This window comes from Nuphar pumila, chromosome 4 (assembly GCF_984573655.1).
Source record: "Nuphar pumila chromosome 4, dmNupPumi1.hap1.1, whole genome shotgun sequence".
Taxonomy (NCBI): Eukaryota; Viridiplantae; Streptophyta; class Magnoliopsida; order Nymphaeales; family Nymphaeaceae; genus Nuphar; species Nuphar pumila.
Genome location: NC_143252.1, coordinates 1,898,142 through 1,919,153, shown reverse-complemented (window position 1 = coordinate 1,919,153; position 21,012 = coordinate 1,898,142). Strand labels below are relative to the sequence as shown.

At 36.1% G+C, this 21,012-nt stretch overlaps 1 protein-coding gene across 1 annotated transcript; it reads left to right on the top strand.

Moving 5' to 3' along the window:
- The first annotated feature begins 19,929 nt into the window (after positions 1 to 19,929).
- On the top strand, positions 19,930 to 20,487 carry LOC149839031 (uncharacterized). Its single transcript, XM_090003919.1, has one exon. It carries the CDS (start codon positions 19,930 to 19,932, stop codon positions 20,485 to 20,487), a length of 558 nt encoding a protein of 185 aa, XP_089860045.1.
- The last annotated feature ends 525 nt before the right edge of the window (positions 20,488 to 21,012 follow it).

Here is a 21,012-nt window from a genome sequence, read left to right as displayed (position 1 = left end):
GGAAAATAAGTTGATCGCTTTTTCTTTTTCTTTTTTAGTTTGCATGATCCTAGCGTGTAAGTTGGATATCTTTCCTCCCCAAGAGACGGGATCAATACCAACCGGACCTTGACTTTTTCGGATTGGATTTTTTAATCTTTCAGTTTAAAAAAAAAAATTGAAAATGGAGCTTTGGTAATTTCAAGCGCAACCAATGCTTATAAAACCGAGAATAGCACATTGTACAAAAATATGACCTAAAACTTCAAGGGTTATTTACAAAAACATAGTTTTATTTTATAATTCAAACTCGTACTGAAAAAAAAACGGTTGTTCAAATGCATACTTTTATCCTTAGTTATTCAAATGCATACCTGTGTTAACTATTCTACTATTCTTCTCCTAATTATGATTAATAATCAATAAATTCTAACTTGCACCAATTTTATCCCGATTAATTTTTCTTCTCTTTATCTGTTTCACCTTCATTACTCTCTCTCTCTCTCTCTCTCTCTCTCTCTCTCTCTCTCAATACAATCATATGAGTGCAAACGGGTTGGGTCATGCCTTTAGGGAGTGGATCCAGATTCTGATGAGGATCCAACTCAAATCTTAAGTGCTGCTTCTGTTCTTCTTAGGATTTGGGACTTGTGGTATTGAGTTGGGAAGCGAATGGGTGGGAGTATATCAAAACCGGAAAAAATATAATTAAATCTGGGTCATATTGGTACAAATGTAGTCGGGACTAGCCAGATCCGTGTTAGGACAAAGTAAATAAGTATGTTCAAATTAGGTTGGGGACGTCCCTTTTGACTTGTGCCACTTGAAAATCAATGTAATTAGCCCTGTTTTTTCGCCGTTCCAATGCCGCAAGCTATTATACCACATGGATATGGGATTCTACTACAGTATCCATGCAAAATCTGGATCTAAAACCTGACCCACTTTGAAATTCGAATCTAGTTTCAGGTCACGATTGACCAGATTCATTTTGTGATCTGTTTGCATCTCTAGCCTTGGGTCTCCTGAAAAGATGCAAAACATTTTTATTTGCATAAGACTAAAATGAGCAATGTGTTGATCCAAATCCAATTATATTTGTTTACTCAACTTCAATACTATTGAAAAGTGATAGTATTGTAACGTGTTCAGAAGTTGACAAAGGAGATGAGAGAACTGGGGAAACAGGTAAGCGGTAAAACTGACGTTTTTAATAATTACGAGGGTAAAATAAGGATTTGGAAATGAAAATATGAATCATCACATGGGGAACTAACTAGAGGTATAATTTTGGTTAACCATATAATAAATGAATTACCAAATTTTCTAGGTATGAACCTGAATTATAAAAATAAACTGGCCATGGTTTTATAAATAACCCCAACTCTAATCTAAAACACAAAAAAATAGACTAATTTGACACGTTTCCCTAAAAGCCTTATCATTTTAGCTATTCTCCTTGTGTTCAAAATCACAAATACCCAACCACGTTAGGACCTTTTTACCCTTTGCAATTGCGAATTGATGGGATATTGCGATAAAATTGTACCGCTTGTTGGTTAGTGCAAAGTCTCACTTGAATCCAGAATCACACATTTTCTTATGTGAACCGCGTGAACTTGCATAAATTTATTTGCGAACATTCGGTGAAACTAAAACCACTAAACCACAAATATTCTATGTATTTGCATATACTTCACGATTTTGCATAAATATAAAAATTCTATTTCTAGTACATCAAATGTTATGGATGTGATCTACATGGTTTATTTAGTAAGAAACTTGTTTTGAATCATGTGATTATGACAAGTAATTAGGTTTTTTAATGGGTTAAAAATCAACGACACATAATGTACTAAAATTTCATAACTCAAAAGATCACATTTTTACACAAGGGAAGCAAGATCCAAGGCTTAATCCTCAGTAAACAAACCACTCTGCGTGGTTAGATTGAGTAGATACAACTTGCACCTATGATTTCTATCTAATTAGTTTTATACCTTCATTAGTAGTCAATATTTTATACCTTCATTAGTAGTCAATATCATGACAACCTTCCTCAACCTAGACTCAATCACCCTCTCCCAAAGTTTCATACTATGACTCATGAGTTTTATACCACGATAGTTTGTGCAATCTTGTATATGGTGATATGCAAGATTGCACAAACTATCGTGGTATAAAACTCATGAGTCATACTATGAAACTTTGGGAGAGGGTGATTGAGTCTAGGTTGAGGAAGGTTGTCATGATATCGGATAATCAATTTGGTTTTATGCCTGGAAGATCAACTATGGAAGCTATACATCTTCTTAGACAACTTATTGAGAGAAATAGAGATAAGAACAAAGATTTTCATATGGTTTTTATTGATTTGGAGAAGGCATACGATAGAGTACCTAGGGACGTTCTCTGGTGGACAATGATGAAGAAATGTGTTTCTCTCAAGTACATTAGTATAATTAAGGATATGTATGAAGGAGTAGTAACCAATGTTCGCACTTGTGGAGGGGTGACAACCAATTTTCCTATAACGATTGGGTTACATCATGGATCTGCTTTAAGCCCTTTCCTATTTGCTATAGTGATGGATGAGCTTACGAGATCAATTCAAGAAAATGTACCGTGGTGTATGTTGTTTGTTGATGATATCGTTTTGATTGATGAGTCTAGAGCTGGGGTTAATGCTAAGTTAGAATTATGGAGACAGACATTGGAAGCAAGAGGTTTTAAGTTGAGTAAGAGTAAGACAGAATATATGGAATGCCGGTTTAGTAAGCAACGAAGTAGTGATGGGAGTGTAGTGAAGCTTGGTGAGCAAGAAATACTGGTGGATGATTGTTTCAAATATTTGGGATCTATCATTCAAAAGTATGGAGAAATTGATGAAGATGTAAATCATAGGATAAAGGTTGGGTGGATGAAATGGAAAAGTGCAACTGGACTGTTGTGCGATCATAGAATGTCATTGTGGTTGAAGGAAAAGTTTTATAGGACGACTATTAAGCCAGCTTTACTATATGGTACGAAATGTTGAGCTGCCAAGAGACATCATATTCAAAAAATGAGTGTAGCTGAGATGCGTATGCTTAGATGGATGTGTGGAAATACAATAAAAGATAAGATTCGAAACGAGGAGATACGTAAGAAGGTAGGTGTTGCATCCATTGAAAATAAGATGAGAGAGAATCATTTATGGTGGTTTGGACATATTCGGCGAAGGCCTAATGATGCTCCAGTTAGAAGGATGGAGAAATGGAAAAATATATTAGTTAAAAGAGGTTGGGGTAGGCCTAGGAAGACTAGGATGGAGATGATAGGAAAGGATATGAATGCTTTGAACCTCACCGAGGACATGGCATTGGATAGAAATGATTGGAGGAGAAGGATGCATGTGGAAGATCCAGAATGATTTTCTTTGTTGGTTCATATCGCCAACCCCAATTTTTTGGGATGAAGGCATAGTTGTTGTTGTTGTTGTATTAGTAGTCAATATTTACCCTTATTATGTCGACCATTTCATTCATTCTTATAGTGTTAGTGTGTGTGCACGCGAGTGTGTGTTAAGGGGGTGCAAATATTTGATACTACCGAAGGTATAGGACTATTAAATAGAAATCACCTTCAATTTTATGTTTTATACTTTTTATATCGACTTACAAATGTAATCTACATTTTTGCTCTGATGCGCACATACATATATATAGTAGGGTGTACCATCAGACAGACAAACTATCTGATGATACGGGTGAAGTGTCGTCGTTATCAACAACTGCATTTTTTTTGCATTTTTACACTTAGTGGAGGTTCAAAACTGCACTAAAAGTGAAAATTTTCAAAAAAAAAAGGATGCATGGCGCAAGGCTGCACGTTTGACACCTGGGCCATGTGACGTTACACTAGATTCTTTTCTTTTTGAAAGGCAAGCTAGGGTTAGGCCGACTTCCACCGGTTATTATTCAATGTATCATTGGGTTTTGAATCTGTAATGTCCCACCACAAGGAGTCGTGCACTGATTGCTCCTACCAACCACGTAGAGCCCATGTTGGTACGATACACTCGATTATATATATATATATATATATATATATATATATATATAGAGAGAGAGAGAGAGAGAGAGAGAGAGAGCAGCTGTATTTTCATACCCATATTTTTAGAAACGCTTGGAAATATACCTATGTGACATAGGTCACAACTGCAAAGATATTTTCAAGTTCTCGCAATTTTAAAAATTTGAAAAGAAATTCTGGTTCATGAAAATCCCACTGCCGAATGCTCAACATATCGCCTATTTAGGATACATCACTAACGTAGAAGCGAGAACGAGACACTATCGGGTTCATTTGGATCCATCTTAATTATTTATGGTTTTCTTTAATTATCGTAGTTGGATATTGATTTTTTGATATTTTAGATCTTAGTTGAGTTTCAGATATATTTCAAATATGTAGTAGGATTGGGATTTCTAGGGTTTTTCTCTCTTCATTATAAATATTCATTATAGAGAGACAAAAAAAAGAGCTTAATGAATAAGTTATTGATGATTTTAGTTAATTTTGTGTTAATTTCTCTTATTTTTCTATTACTTAGTTTGTAGTTGTGCTAGGGTATCAATTTTTGTGGAGTTCAAGAGTAATCCTTGCATCAAAATGGTATTAGAGTTTCAGTTGCTCTATTCGATCATCACCTTTGATTTTTTTGATATTTTAGATCTTAGTTGAGTTTCGGATATATTTTAAATATGTAGTAGAATTGGGATTTCTATGGTTTTTATCTCTTCATTATAAATATTCATTGTAGAGAGACAAAAAAATAGCTTAATGAATAAGTTATTGATGATTTTAGTTAATTTTGTGTTAATTTCTCCTATTTTTCTATTACTTAGTTTGTAGTTTTGCTAGGGTATCAATTTTTGTGGAGTTCAAGAGTGATCCTTGCATCAAAATGGTATTAGAGTTCCAGTTGCTCTATTCGATCATCACCTTTGATTTTTTGATATTTTAGATCTTAGTTGAGTTTTGGATATATTTCAAATATGTAGTAGGATTGGGATATCTATGGTTTTTATCTCTTCATTATAAATATTCATTGTAGAGAGACAAAAAAAAGAGCTTAATGAATAAGTTATTGATGATTTTAGTTAAGTTTGTGTTAATTTCTCCTATTCTTTCTATTACTTAGTTTGTAGTTGTGCTAGGGTATCAATTTTTGTGGAGTTCAAGAGTGATCCTTGCATCAAAATGGTATTAGAGTTTTGGTTGCTCTATTCGATCATCACCTTATTGTGAAGTTCGAGGGAGGATCCTATCAGAGCAAATGGGTATTTTACCTTGATTGGTCTGATCGGATGAGTTGAGGGAACAATCTCATCAAATTCGATATTCATCCAACTATTCAACTCGAGGAGCATGTTTTGATCATACATGAGTCGTTAGTACCTCGAGGCTTCTTCATATTGACAACGCCCTTGACCATCGATCCACTATATTTCATGGCTGCCCTATTCACAAAGTTTATCTGCAGCAACTACTGGTCATCATTGTGATTATATACCAGTCATTTCTGATCGAGAACACCTCTGGTCATCCGCGCATATGCATGTAGAGGAGAGTCGTTCATGCCATCCACCAACCACTATTTTCCAGTGGCACTGTTGGCCCCCTAGCATGCCGGAAGAACACCATCAAGGAGCCGATTAACCCCAACTACCTGCCATTGGCAGGGACCTACCTGGGACCCTCTGTCGACCACCCCTAGTCGGCAAAGCCTCTTCATGCCAATGGGCAGGGAGTGGATTATAGATCAATTACGATGCCACCTTCTTTACCAAGGTTTGAAGTTTGTACAAGAGAATACTGAATGGTTTCATAATTTAGCACTAGAAATTCATATTCATGAGACCACTGAAGAGCTAGTCAATAGCTATATTTCTAGATTATCATTTTGCATACATAATGAATTCAATTGTGTCGAGATCTCATCATTGGAGAAAGCTATTCAACATTCTCTAGATATCGAAGAGAAGTTAGCGCGGGAAAAGGGGAGGCATTTGCATGTTCCTAAGACTAATCCAAACCCGAGCATGTGAAATTCTGTCCAAAAGCAATTTCTTTAACACCCGTTTTAGAGATCATTTTAAACCCTAAACTAGTTAAAAAAGATTTGGATCCAAAACCATGTCTTGAGTCCAAATTCTTTTTATCGGATTATCCTAAACCCATCTCGGGCCCTCATATCCCAATGTCTGAAAACACTAGCATGGACTTAAACTTGAGTCCGCTAGATCCAATACAAAAAAACCTTCCCATGCATACCTAATATCCAGATCCAACCCCAACCTATATCCATCTTACCTAAACTGAATATGAACCTAGTCCAAACCTTAGACTTGCATGGATCGGATCAATATGGGTTTCCATGGTTAGCTATGGATGATGTTCCTTCAAAGTAGATTTAGATTTTATCTCAGTGGTCTACATTAGATATGTTTGACTTGTTTCACTTTTGAGTCATTTCATGACTTTGGGTGGTTCAAGAAGTGTGTTTCAAGTTTCCATTAACTTTGGAGAAAATCCTACTTGGCTCGTTCAATTTTTAGAACATAATGAATATTTAATTTTTAGAACAGAATGAAAATCCCACAAAGTAGAATGAAACTAGAAGAATCATAAGTGGGATCTAGACTTGAGGACGTCTTCTTCAACTTGAGAAGAATGACATCTGGAGGAAGATGCAGTGCGTTGGTACCACTAGTTCTAGGCTTGGTCAATTGGTGGGAGGTCTTAGGTATGTAAAACAGATTTTTTGAGATTTTTAATGGTTTTAGAAGGTCAAAAATAATTAATTTTTGGGACTGGTCAGGACGTTATAGGTTCAGTCTGGGATTCGGGCTTTAACAGGTTCTAAAGATTTAACTGAATCTCATGGTTCAGATGAATTTTTGAGATCTGTCAATTGGGTTTGAAAGCTAACATGTATACGTTCATGCGGTTAATTTTTAAGATATTTTGGCTATGGGAACTGGCCTAGGAAAAATTTGGAATTAGTCGATAAAAAATTGATCATGATTTAGCGTGGTTTCTGACAAGGTATGGGAAAAACACGATATTTACATATTGAATTTGATTTTCATGATAATTTTTTGGGGATTTTTAAGGTTGTCTAACTACAAAAACATAAATTTTTAAAACCAAACTTGGATGTAGGCCTGTACCGATCCTTCCTATGGACAGGCAGAAATTCGTCATGACTTTCGAAAGTCAGATTGAGGTCGCTAGATGTCAGATTCTAACGATTCAAATTTTAATTTAGAAGTTTGAGAATTGAAAAACTTGTATAAGTAATGAAATATGGCACAAAATCGAGAAGGTTATACAAAGGCTGAAATCATTACACAAAAACTGAAAAGGGTGTGTGCCCTTACTTCATTGCTTAGTACAGTCCGGCTAGTCAGCATGGCTTCCAGAGAACATTTGATCTGATTCCAAATGATAGAACTAGAACTCTAGTAGGATCAGTTCTACCAGTCCAACACCCGAAGTTGAGCGCAACTCAGCGACACACTATGGAGGGATGTCAGGGCATGTTCGGGTTGCATCAGACACATTGCAGCTATAAAGCAAAGAGGAATGAGGCAGGTCATATCCTAGGGAGGAGGACATGCTCGTTACTAATGTGGATGGTGTGCATCCAAGTCATGTTACAGGAAAGAAGACATGATGATGTGACTGACTGAAGTGGAGGGGCAAGTTCGAGCAAGGATTTGACCTAGGGAAAAGAGGAGAGTGTGCGAAGTGGGCAAGGCATGACTCCGGGTAGGGGGACATGGCCAAGGAGGGGGAACCGACGAAGGGAGAAATAAGGATCTCACTTGGCAGACGTGGGGATCAAGGCAGTAGGCAAAGGCGCCACTGGAAGGGAGAAATACTGATGCAGAGCATCCAGATGATCAAAGCATTGAAGATGAGTTGGATGTGAATCCAACTCTCCAAACCTAATTCGGGATATGATACCCTACAAGATCCAATATTTTTTCAACCCATTTGGATCCAAATGGATCTTCAAAGTAACTTCTTCATTTTGGTACATCGCAACTTCTGAGAATTTTGTTTTTAGCTTCTCAGAAATTACCTTATATGGCAATTCTATTTTTGTGTATATTGGAATCAATTTTATATTTTTCTTTTTTTTTCTTTTTACTTTTTTAGGTACTAGATCTTATAGATCTGGATAATTATGGTATCTGGTAGGATTATTTTAGGGCACTAGAGGGTATATGGGTATCAGGGTAGATTTTTATTTTTTTTAGCAATTTTATTTTTGCTCTAAAATGGTTCAAGATACATTTGCACAAATTGGATCTTGTACTAGATCTAATTAGTCTTAAATGAATCCATATTGGTGCCCCCCATGGCTGGACAAATATGGACCATATTTGAATTTGTTTAACCAAAGTCAAGAGGATTGTAGCTTAACTCCCTATTGGTGCAGATGGATGTGGACTTAAAGTCTCTCTAAGCCTAAGTCACCTCGAAGATGGCCAATAGAAAGATACATCTTTCTTAACCATCTAAAAGAAAGTATTTTAAATTTGTCCTTCTCATTAGCCACTAAGGAGGTGGCCTCTAACATGGCCAATGAGAAGCCATGCTACCTTTCTTTATTCCTTAAGTGAGCCTAGAAAATGTTGAGAGGGGGTCTTCTCTTTGCTGAAAATTTTTGTTAAAGAAAAAATTATGGTGGATCTTCCCTAGTCATCTCCTACATTGGGACGTTTTTGTTAAAGCTTGTTGAAATCAGACCGTGGTGCAGATCATAGCTCCAGTTAGGTGTGAACCGAAGTTGCAAGTGAACCATTCGTGTATCCATAGTTGCTGTCAAAAATCTATACCAATTGTGGTAATTAGTTCCTTGGCTGTGGTGCCCTTGCCGAGTTGGAAGAGAGTAGATTCCCTATTGTTCGTGTTTGAGTGACTTTTGATATTGTTGCTGAAACCTTATCTTGTGACTTCTAAAATGGGTTTGATTAAACTTGCCTTAGTTTGAACAAGTTATATATTTTGTTTGATCAAAGAAGTTATCTTTTATCATTGGATCTTGAAAATATTTTTTTATGCTAGCTTGTTTGATATTTGTGACTTGTTTTTAATGTTTGCTTAGTCTAACAAGAGTTGGGATAAGGTGAAAGGGATTTAACATTGGAGAATATACTTTAGAAGTGTTTGTATGTGCAAGTTGAACAATAAACCCCTAACACTAAAATTTGGATTAAACTAAATATGTTGTGAAATCGTGTAACACCATTCGATTTTGTGATTGTCTGTGAATCAGACACAGTTGCACTAATCGAAACATAACTTTTAATCTTTCATAAAAAATAGCGTATGATAGCTTTTTGGAAAGCTAACATTTGTGGCTACAACGTATATGTTTAAAGAATTTTTTGATTCATTCATTTTGGTTGTCAAAACTGGTCTAGAAGTGAGAAAATAGTCATTCGAGTGATTGTTAGGACTGTAACAATCTGACCCTTTGTTTGGTTCATAGAGGAGTTGTTTGAACTACGATTCAAGTGATTTTTTTGCTCTGATTCGATAATTAATTTATCTAAAACTTTCATGTTAGACAAATTTACAATCATCTGTATGGTCAAAAGTATCTTGGAACAGATAGAATAGTCCCACGAGTGACTATACAGAATTGTATCAGTCCACTGTCTTGCTCGGGTCGTATCAGAGTCAGTCAACGTTCGATTTAAATGATTTCAGTTTTTCTAGTTTCAAATTTAAATTTTCTAAAAATTTTGTTTTCAGGTCATTGACTGAATCCATAAAGAATAGTTTTGTTCTAAACTATCCATACTGGATAGTTATAGCAGACCCACCTGTGAACACCGACCTATTGGTCCGGTGTTTGGTCCGTATCTCGACCATCAGTGGTCGTATTTATGAGTTTTTATACTCGTTGAAAAGAGCAATTTGTTATCTACATAATTTGTTTTGGCGTTTTCCTTCCATTTGAAACGCGACAGGTTCCAAACACCCCCATATTGAAAACTATCAGTTTTTCAAGTTATCCAGTTTAGCTTTTGCGCATCAGGATCCATTTGGATCTTCGATTGCAGATCAAACCCTTGACAGATCTACATCATTTTGATATCAAAGCCTTGTTTAGGGTTTATCTTAACCCTAAAATACCCTTGAAAGTATTTTTGCCATGTTTGGGTGAATGAATGGGCGTGGTCGAGGTGAGCCCAACCTCGAAAACAAGAACCAAAATCTTAGGTATGAGAATCACGATTTATGAAATCAAGTTGTGGAATTGAACTTGAAAAGTTATGATGCCTTGATATAAAGGGAGCGTTGATCCAAGCATGGTGTGCATGGATCCTGATGATCTTATAGTTGGTTTGACTCCGATCGTGAGTCAGATCTGTATCTACATTCGTGTTCAGATAGAATTTTGGATCCACTTAGGAGATCTGAATGGAAGTCTAGTTTTCCTTATTCGATGTTGAATTATGTGAATCCTTCGCATAAGGGACCAAGACAGGTTACTTGTTTGACCTTTTCATCTTTTAGTCCCTAACCCAAACCCACATCAGTTAGGTCTGCCAGGTTTGAGGATACCTCGTATGCAAGTTGCAAGGTTGAAGAAAACACCAATTTTTATGACTTAGAATCTCAAAAAATCGAAGAGGTCATAGTAGAGAACGAGGATCTAAAATTTGGTCTGAGTCTCGATGAGTAGTCTCAGTGTAAAGTGGTTGACCGTGCATTGGATATCTTCGCGAAAGAACCCTTAGAAGAGCTTTTTTGTGAAATCATTGGAGATCCAATATTCGACGAGGTCGATGAGGAGGATAAAAAAAACTCTCACCTGAAATTGAGGATGTTTCTATGCAAGAGATTGTTGGTGAACCTATCTTCGATGAGGATCATGAAGATTGTCTATCCTTATACGAGGACAAACTTATCCATGACAACCTGATCTTCAAAGAATCTAATGAGGACATCAAATAAGAAGTCTCATCTGAATGTGAAGGTTTCGACAATAACCTTATGCATGTCTTTATTGATCCCGTCTTCGATAAAGATGTGAAAATTAGAAAGCCCAATCTTAATACTAAAAAATTGCTCAAGATGTGTGTCATCGAGCAATTAGGAATTAAAAATTCTCAAGTTGAGTCATTACAAAGTCATCATAGTCCTAAATGCAAATTAAACACATTAGGCATTTTGAGTGTGAAAGCCCAAAGTTTTTTTCGAGATCATCAAGAATTAATTGAGGTTAAAAATGACTTGCATACTGCTTTGATATCTCGGGAACATTCATGCAATAGGTTTGAATTGTTGAAATTGCTATTGTGCTTCATTGCCCATGATAAAAAAATATTTACATTTAATTGTCATTATCTCCACATAAAATTGTATCATTTGTATGACATGATATATCAAAAATTTATATGTGTAGATGATCCAAATTTTGTTGAAATCATTAGAGCATTCGTTCAAGGTAAACTTAATAAATATCATGTCTTAGATAATTTTGTACTTCAAGAAAATCTTTATGAATTACATTTTGAAAAGAATATTGACTTGTATGTTGTTGATCAAACCATAAATATTTGGAAGCGCAAATTTGAATATTTTTGTGCATATCCAATTATTTTTGCTTTATTTCATCAAATTTTTGATGTATTGATGATCAAAAGATTTTTCCAAAATTTACATTACATACATAATTATCATATATATATATATATATATATATGATTTTGTCTGCATTGCACAGTTCATTTCTTATTCTTGAGAACAGATTCTGTGTTGATTTTATTTTAAATATTTACAGGAATTATGGAGCTTTGCATAAGAAAGACAATGCTTCGAGGATGAAGCCTTTCGACCCAAGAGGGGATAATGCAGAGCATCCAGATGATCAGAGCATTGAAGACAAGTTGGATGTGAATCGAACTCCCCATACCCGATTAGGGATATGATATCGTACAAGATTCAAATTTTTTTGACACATTCGGGTCCAAATGGATATTCGAAGTAACTTCGTCATTTTGGCACATCTCAACTTCTGAGAATTTTGTTTGTAGCTTCTCAGAAATTACCTTATGTGGCGATTCCATTTTTGTGTATATTGGAATCAATTCTGTATTTTTTTAGGTGTCCGATCTCACGGATCCGGATAGTTTTGGTATTCGATAGGATTATTTTAGGGCACTGAAGGGTGTATGGGGTATCGAGGTAGATTTTTATTTTTTTAGCAATTTTATTTTTTCTCTAAAATGCTTCGAGATCCATTTGCACAAATTGGATCATGTACCATATCCAATTCATCATAAATGAATCCATATTAGTGCCACCCATGGCTGGACTAATATGGACCCCATTTGAATTTGTTTGACCAAAGTCAAGAAGAGTGTAGCATGACTCCCTATTGGTGTAGATGAAAGTGAACTTAAAGTCTCTCTAAGCCCAAGTCATCTTCAATATGGCCAATAGGAGGACACCTCTTTCTTGACCATCCAAAAAAAAAGTATTTCAAATTTGGCCTTCTCATTAGCCACTAAGGAGGTGGCCTCTAACATGGCCAATGAGAGGCCATGCTACCTTTCTTTCTTCCTTAAATGAGCCAAGAAAATGTTGAGGGGAGTCTTCTCTCTTTGCTGAAAAATTTTGTTAAAGAAAAAATCATGGTAGATCTTCCCTAGTCATCTCCTACATTTGGACATTTTTGTTAAAGCTTGCTGAAGTCAGACCGTGGTGTAGACCATAGCTCCAGTTAGGTGTGAATCGGAGTTGCAAGTGAATCATTCGTATATCCGTAGTTACTATAAAAAATCTGTACCAAGTATGGTAGCTAGTTTCTTCACCATAGTGCCCTTGCTGAGTTGGAAGGGAGTAGATTCCTTGTTGTTCATGTTTGAGTGACTTTTGATATTGTTGCTAAAACCTTATCATGTGACTTCTAAAACGGGTTTGATTAAACTTGCCTTAGTTTGAACTAGTTATATATCTTGTTTTATCAAAGAGGTTATCTTATACGCATTTGATCTTGAATATAATTTTTTTTGCTAGCTTGTTTGATATTTGTGACTTGTTTTCAATCCTTGCATGGTCTAACTGGAGTTGGAATAAGGTGAAAGGGATTTAACATTGAAAAATATACTTTAAAAGTGTTTGTATGTGCAGGTTGAACAATAAACCCCTAATACTAAAATTTGAATTATTCTAAATGTGTTGTTGAATCGTGTAACATCATTTGGTTTTGTGATTGTTTGTGTATCAGACATAGTCGCACTAATAGAAGCATAACTTTTAATCTACTCCATAAAAGTTAGTGTATGATAACTTGTTGGAAAGCTAACATATGTGGCTACAACTTATATGTTTAAAGAATTTTTTGATTCATTAGTTTTGACTGTCAAAACTGGTCTAGAACTGAGAAAATAGTCATTTGGGTGACTCAATATTGTAACAGTCTGACTCATTGTTTGGTTTGTAGCGGAGTCATCCAAACTCTGATTCAAATGATTTTTATTGCTTTGATTTGATAATTAATTTATCTACAACTTTCATGTTAGACAAATGTGTTGAATCAATCGTTTGTATGGTCAAAAGTATCTTGGAACAGACGAAACATTCCCTCGAGTGACTGTACAGAATTGTACCAGTCCACCATCTTGCTTGGGTCATATCGGAGTCAGTCGACATCTGATTTAAGTGATTTTTGTTTCTCTAGTTTCAAAACAAAATTTCCTATAACTTTTTTTTTTAAGGTCATTGACTAAATCCATAAGAAACAGTCCTGTTCTGACCTATCCATACTTAACAGTTACAGCAGACCCACCTGTAAACATCGACCCATTGGTCTGGTGTCTGGTCCATATCTCGACCATCAGTAGTCATATTTATGAGTTTTTGGATTTATTGGAAAGAGCAATATGTTATCTATAGAATACATTTTGGTGTTGTCCTTCCATTTAGAGAGCAACAGGTTCCAAACACCCCTGTATTAAAAACTATCAGTTTTTCAAGTTATCCAGTTTAGCTTTTGCGCATCAGGATCCATTTGGATCTTCGATCATGGATCAGCCCCTTACCATATTCACATCAAATGTGTTCTCGACTAGCTGACGATGTGCAAGAATGGATGGACGAATGAGGGAGAAGAATCTTTTCTTTGAGGAGTAATTACACACACGAACCATGAACAAAATTCAGAAGAACAACTTAATAATTTTTATTGAAAACAAACTATATTGTACGGGCCTATTTATAAATATAGAAGGAGAAGATAAGCTATAGATAAGCTACACAAGAACACTCTCATGCTAGATGAGAGTCTAAAGTGGCATCCCACCATAGACCCAGTCTAGGTCGGACTACATGATGTGCTGGACTCTGGTAACTTCCAAAGATCTCAGCCTGGGTAGGACTCCAGGCTGGGCTGGACTCTGATAAATTCAGCAGAGTCTGATAAATCTGGTATTGTCCCACTTAGAGTTGGACTCAGTCTGGGTGCCTCCTCTGGTGTGTCCTCTAGCGGAACGAATCCAATTGGGGGTAGATTTCCTAGGTCAAACCTAGAGCAAAAAGGGTTTGTAACATTTTGTATTGAAAATTAAAAATGTTTATTATTTTCATTATATATATCTTAGATGTTGGATCTATCTTTGTTTATAGAATGGGATAGAGTATGATGCATATATTTTAGATTTATTTAAGTTGAATGATGAAAATGTGCCTTAAAGTGGGAGTAAGTTAATACACTTTTATGGCAAATAGGAGAATGTTAGTGAGATGCCTATAAAGTTAGTGATTAGTTATTATTTATTATGAATTTAATTATTGTTAGGGTTGGGTCTCTACCCTGAATACAATGAATATTAACTTGGTGTTTTCTCCAAATTGCATACATGTTGATGTATATGTAATACATTGTTTAATCTTTATGTAAGAGTTCTTGATGGGTATGATACAACAACAACAACAACAACAACAACAACAACAACAACTACGCCTTCATCCCAAAACAATTGGGGTCAGCGATATGAACCAAAAAAGAAATTCATTTTGGGTCTTCCACATGAATCCTTTTCCTCCAATCATTTCAATCCAACGCCATGTCCTCGGTGAGGTTCAAAGCATTCATATCCTTTCCTATCATCTCCATCCAAGTCTTCCTAGGCCTACCCCGACCTCTTTTAACTAATATATTTTCCCATTTCTCCAACCTTCTAACTGGAGCATCATTAGGCCTTCGCCGAATATGTCCAAACCACCGTAAACGATTCTCTCGCATCTTATTTTCAATGGGTGCAACACCTACCTTCTTACGTATCTCTTCGTTCCGAATCTTATCTTTTATTGTATTTCCACACATCCATCTAAGCATCCGCATCTCAGCTACACTCATTTTTTTAATATGATGTCTCTTGGCAGCCCAACATTCCGTACCATATAGTAAAGCGGGTCTAATAGTCATCCTATAAAACTTTCCCTTCAACCGCAATGGCATTCTACGATCGCACAGCACTCCAGTAGCACTTTTCCATTTCATCCACCCAACCTTTATCCTATGATTTACATCTCCATCAATTTCTCCATACTTTTGAATGATGGATCCCAAATATTTGAAATAATCATTCACCGGTATATCTTGCTCACCAAGCTTCACTACACTCCCATCACTACTTCGTTGCTTACTAAACCGACATTCCATATATTCAGTCTTACTCTTACTCAACTTAAAACCTCTAGCTTCCAATGTCTGTCTCCATAATTCTAACTTAGCATTAACCCCAGCTCTAGACTCATCAATCAAAACAATATCATCAGCAAACAACATACACCACGGTACATTTTCTTGAATTGATCTCGTAAGCTCATCCATCACTATCTTGATGGGTATGATAATACACATAAAATTTGTGATGTGAAAGTGTTTATCATGCTATATGAATACTTAATGATACATGTGTTGTACAAGGTATATTATATTTCATTGTGCATATCTTTTACTATTAAGAATTTATCAAGTAACACATTTTTGTCAAAGTTAGTCATATAATTAATAAATATGATTATAGATCCATAGACTCTCACTAATATACATGTAGAAACATATTATATAGATAGTTCCATGTTAAATGGCTCTTAAAATTTCCTAATTTGTGAACATGGTGTGGTTAAATAAGTAGATGTTGATATAGTTGATTCAAAATAAAGATAAGGATTCAAGTTTATTTCAACAACTTGATAGGACATATTGAAATGGAACATGTTCGGTTGATTTAAGAGCTATATCAGGTTAGGACATTGATGTTTTCTTTCATTTTTGTTTAAGACCAAACATGGTTATCTTAAATTTTTCTTTTATGGATCTTGTTTATCCCATCCAGATTTAGATTATGAAATTGTCCGCAGTGTATAAGTTCAAATTGGACTAAACATCAAGGCCTTAAAATTAAAATGACAGTAATGTATGTTGAGCTCCTAGTATTACTTGATTTGACACATTATAAATCTAAAGACTTTGGTTTTATGCTTGAAAGTGCATAACATAATTGAATGCTAAAATGCTTCCTTGAATCATATCAACTATTATAAAAGTGGAAGCAACATTCCAAAATGAGCTAATTGTGTGAGGAATGATTGCATATTTTGGATATTATATAACCTGCAATCGTGTATTTGGACAAAAATTAAATTTAGATATATACATCCAAAGTTGATATGTTGACATAGTAAATCACTTTGTAAAATTAAAGCATGACTCTAAATTTGCATGCCTGAAAAAAAAATATTTTTAAGTTTCTCATTATATACATGAAAAGTGAGAGTAGAATTATGATTGAAATGCTCCTTGAATGAATAATTTAGATGAGAACATGATTGAACATTTTTTACCTGCTTTGAATGCTTAATGCATGACTTTTGTTCATGGTTTTGGATAACAAAATATAATGAATTGATCTAGATACATTAATCCAAAGTTGATATGATCAGGTTGTAATTCACTTTAAGAAAGTAAGAGTATATAACTTTGATTGCATGTTTAATAAAAAGCATGCTTATGCTTTTCATAATGCACATGAAAAGTTGGAGCATTTATCATATTTTAATAATTGATTACATAAATTTGGTTTAATATATTTAAAGTTTATGGATATAAACTGCATCCAATGTAATTGAATTTTTAATTTAAGGCCAGATAAGGGTCCACTAGTGTTAAGTTTAAGCATGAATGTGCTCAAAAAATACTATCAATATAGATGTTGACATGGATAACTTACATCAACAGGCTAATGAATATGTTAGCAATGAATCAACTCTTAGAGTTAAATTAATTAGCAGTATTGCAAACAACCTACCGTTGGTGAGCAATATGAAAAAATTGAAAATGATACAACTGCTAGATAGTTAGCCCATGAATGGTTATAAAAGGACCAGGTATTCATCCTTAGAAAAGTATAATATTGAGAGGATTGGTGGTTATAATGGCTTTTCTTAAAACACTGGTTAGTGAAAGCTGGGCACTTCTACTTACCATGTGAGGAGATTTTATTTTTTACTATACAAAATGTAAGGAAAATATGACATTGCAATATTTAGAAAAGTGGGAGCTGAACTATAACTTGCACATATACGTAGATATTTATCATAGTTACTTGTATGAATGTATGAAAAAATATTTTTCATACTTTTAAAACTTTATGCATGATATGCAACACAATCATGCTTATTTTTTATAATCATATTTATGATAATTTGGACTTTGATATATTGATCCAAAATGATCATTTAGTGGTTAACCTGATGAGAGACTTAGCATGTTGCATATGATAATGATGCACATAGATAGTGAAAGTATTGTCTATGGTGAAATCTTAAAAAGTATAAGCATTAGTCATGTTTGGCAAAGCAATTTTTATGAATCCATGAGATGTTAAAATTTTATGAATTCATGAGATGATACAAATTCACAGTACTCCTCTAGTATGCATGAGATTTTTGTGCAAGGTTATTAGGATAGGATGATGTTTTATGGTATGGTCATCGAAGAGTCATATGAACCCTATGATTAATTAAGAGAGTGAGACTCTGTATATATGCAAAATAATTCACTATGGTGATACATATTTGTTTGCTCTAAAGCTATAAACTGCATAGTTAAGGATGCAGTGAAAATGAAAACAAATTTTGTACATGGTATTGTATATTAAGGGTTATGATTAAAAAATTTAACATGATGTGAAACTCATATAGTTATGTAAAATGAGTTCATAAAATGATTATGATGAAAAATCAACCTAGTTTATGAATATATTCATAATAGCGATATGAAGAAAAAGTTTAGTTAATGCATGAAAAATCTCAAGATCTTATACTATATGTGGAAAGAATCATGATTCATATGATGATGAAAAAATTGTATGTCTATGTAAGAAATAACTCATAGCATGTGAGAAAAACATCACTTAAACATGTATATAACTCTTGAAATTGTTAAGATCACTTGGTACATGTTTTGCTATATATATATGATACAGGATGCACCAATTGTGATAATAACCAAGTAGAAGATATTAGATCCAGATATAGATTCAAAGTATGAATCTAAATATTGGATCCAAAGTTGATCATTGGCTCTCACGAGAAAATCAAATGACTGAAAAGTAGTGGGCCCTTGAATATGGGGTTAAGGGAGGTGGTTATTGGATAGTGGGGGCATGATGGCAATATCAAAGTTGTAAATATGATATGCGTTCTGTGATTCAACAAGGTGGTTGTGATTTATTACAACATAGATAACCCTCTTAAAAGGAAGCCATCAAAATCTCTCTCTCTTTCTTCCCCACCAAACTGATGTACCCTTCCTATGCTAAGCCACTGGTTTATGAGAAGATTTCCTCAACGTAAGCTTTCTGGCTTTAGCTGCTATGTGAATGACAAAACGATAATTTGTTGTTATATTAACTTGTGATCATGGTGGCCACTAAGTTTTATATATGGTGGACAAAGGGACTTTTTAACCCAGTTGATAGGAAAGAGGATCCTGTCAAACGCTCAATCTCACCTAGGGGTGAGATTTGTGGTTGTGGGATTGCTAATCTCACTCAGCGTTTGACAGGATCCGCTATCAGTTGATACCCACCAGGAGAGTAGGATTCTAGGGGTAGCTGTCTACCCTCTCTCTACCTGGCGAATGCCAGAACGGACGCACAGGAATGATCCATGGCATGCACCACACTTGGCAGTCGTTAATAGGGGATTTGACTAATTCCATTTTTAGCATCAAAAGGAAAAAAACCAACGAGACATCCACTCGGTTTGCCCCAGAAACGATAGAATTGAGAACAAGTGCATTGTGATGCTGCACCTGATCAACCATCGCCTGCTGACAGGCTATACCTCAAAGATGGAAGGTGGTGATCAAGTGCATTTAGCAGCTTACTAAAAGTGTGGTCATCTCTCAGGGGATAGATTGCTAACCCCTGCTCCCCAATAGGATTGACAATCTCATTACTCACATAATGTGTGTGAAAACAAATACTATTATCCCAGATCAAATACAGACGGGATTCATACTGGTGTCTTGAGTCCAAGTTTCGGACCAATTCAAAATCAGGTCATACGAACCTCAGCTTAACCCAACCCAAACCGACCCACTTACACCAATTATTATTGGAAGGGTTTTTAAAATAAAAAAAGGGGTTTGTTGCAAATTTTAGAAATTAAAATTGAAGAAAAATCCAAATAAAAATTCGAAAACAAACTTTCGGAATATATCGCAGGATAGTGTAATACAGTTGTACTATTCCTCGTGTATTTCCTTTTAAACATCACGAAATTTATCGCGATATTTTTATTGTTTCAAAGCTTTAAAAAATAGATAGATAATTGTGTGAGAAACGCCCAAAACGAGAAAGTATGGGTGTCTCGGCGTCGAAGGTCCGGCGGATGCTGGAAGGCTCGCTGGAGTTCGGCTTCGCCTGCGACTCTGCCTACGCCGAGACCCTCGCCCTGGCGCAGCATGACTTCTCTGGCATCCTCCCCTACCAGCTCCACGGCACCGCCGCCCGCCTCCATCTCTCCCTCTCCTCCTTCCCCCTCGTCCGCAACTGGATCCCCTCTCCGCTGGCACAGATCCAGGTCGACCAAGCCCTCCGACGGGATCGACCGGACTCTGCGGACAGGATGGAGGCCCTTAGCCAGGCGGAGTTCAAGGCATTCTCTGTCGAGCTGTTCACAGACGCTGTCGTGTCCAACGCCGGAACGGCCCTCGCGACGCGCATTCCGGCCAGGTTGGCCGCGATCGGTGCGGCGTTCTTCGTGGCAGAGAGGATCCCTGGCGGCGGCGTAGCGGCGGTGCGGTCCGAACGGAGCCTCATCGGAAAGGCGGCTGGAATCTACGCCTTGGGCATCGCCGGCACGGTTTATCTCAGCCTCTCTGGCTGGTGGTTGGGCCTTCCTTTGCCCTTTCTATGAGGTGGAAGGGAGTCTTTGCCCCTACCTATTTTGTGTATGACCCTATTGTCCTATATATTTTTAAATGATTAAATTTCAAAAAAGTATAGTTTACACTACAAGAAAATTGTTAATTAGCGACGAAAATTTGCGACGGATTTTTTCCGTCGCGAATTAGCGATAGATTAGCTAGAGAAACAATCTGTCGCTAATTCGCGACGGATTAGCGAGGAAACAACTTTTATCGCTAATCCGTCGCTACTTAGCAACAGATTAGCGACTGTAATTTTTTGTCGCTAATTCTTATTACAAGAACACCATTTTAGCGATGGATTTAGAGAGGGAACTCTGTCGTCGCTAATCTGTCGCTAATTAGTGACGGCGTAGCGACAACCTATATTCCATCATTGTTTTGGTATTTTGATTTACGACGGCTTAGCGACGGAATAATTCCGTCGCTAAATGTCGCGTAAATCCCTAATCCCATCCCTCTTTCTCTTTTTCCTGTTTCGCTGTCTTGCTCCTGCCCGCCGTCCGCCGCCCTCT

Coding starts and splice junctions, on each gene's coding strand:
- LOC149839031 (XM_090003919.1), top strand. CDS start 19,930: ATGGGTGTCTCGGCGTCGAAGGTCCGGCGGATGCTGGAAGGCTCGCTG.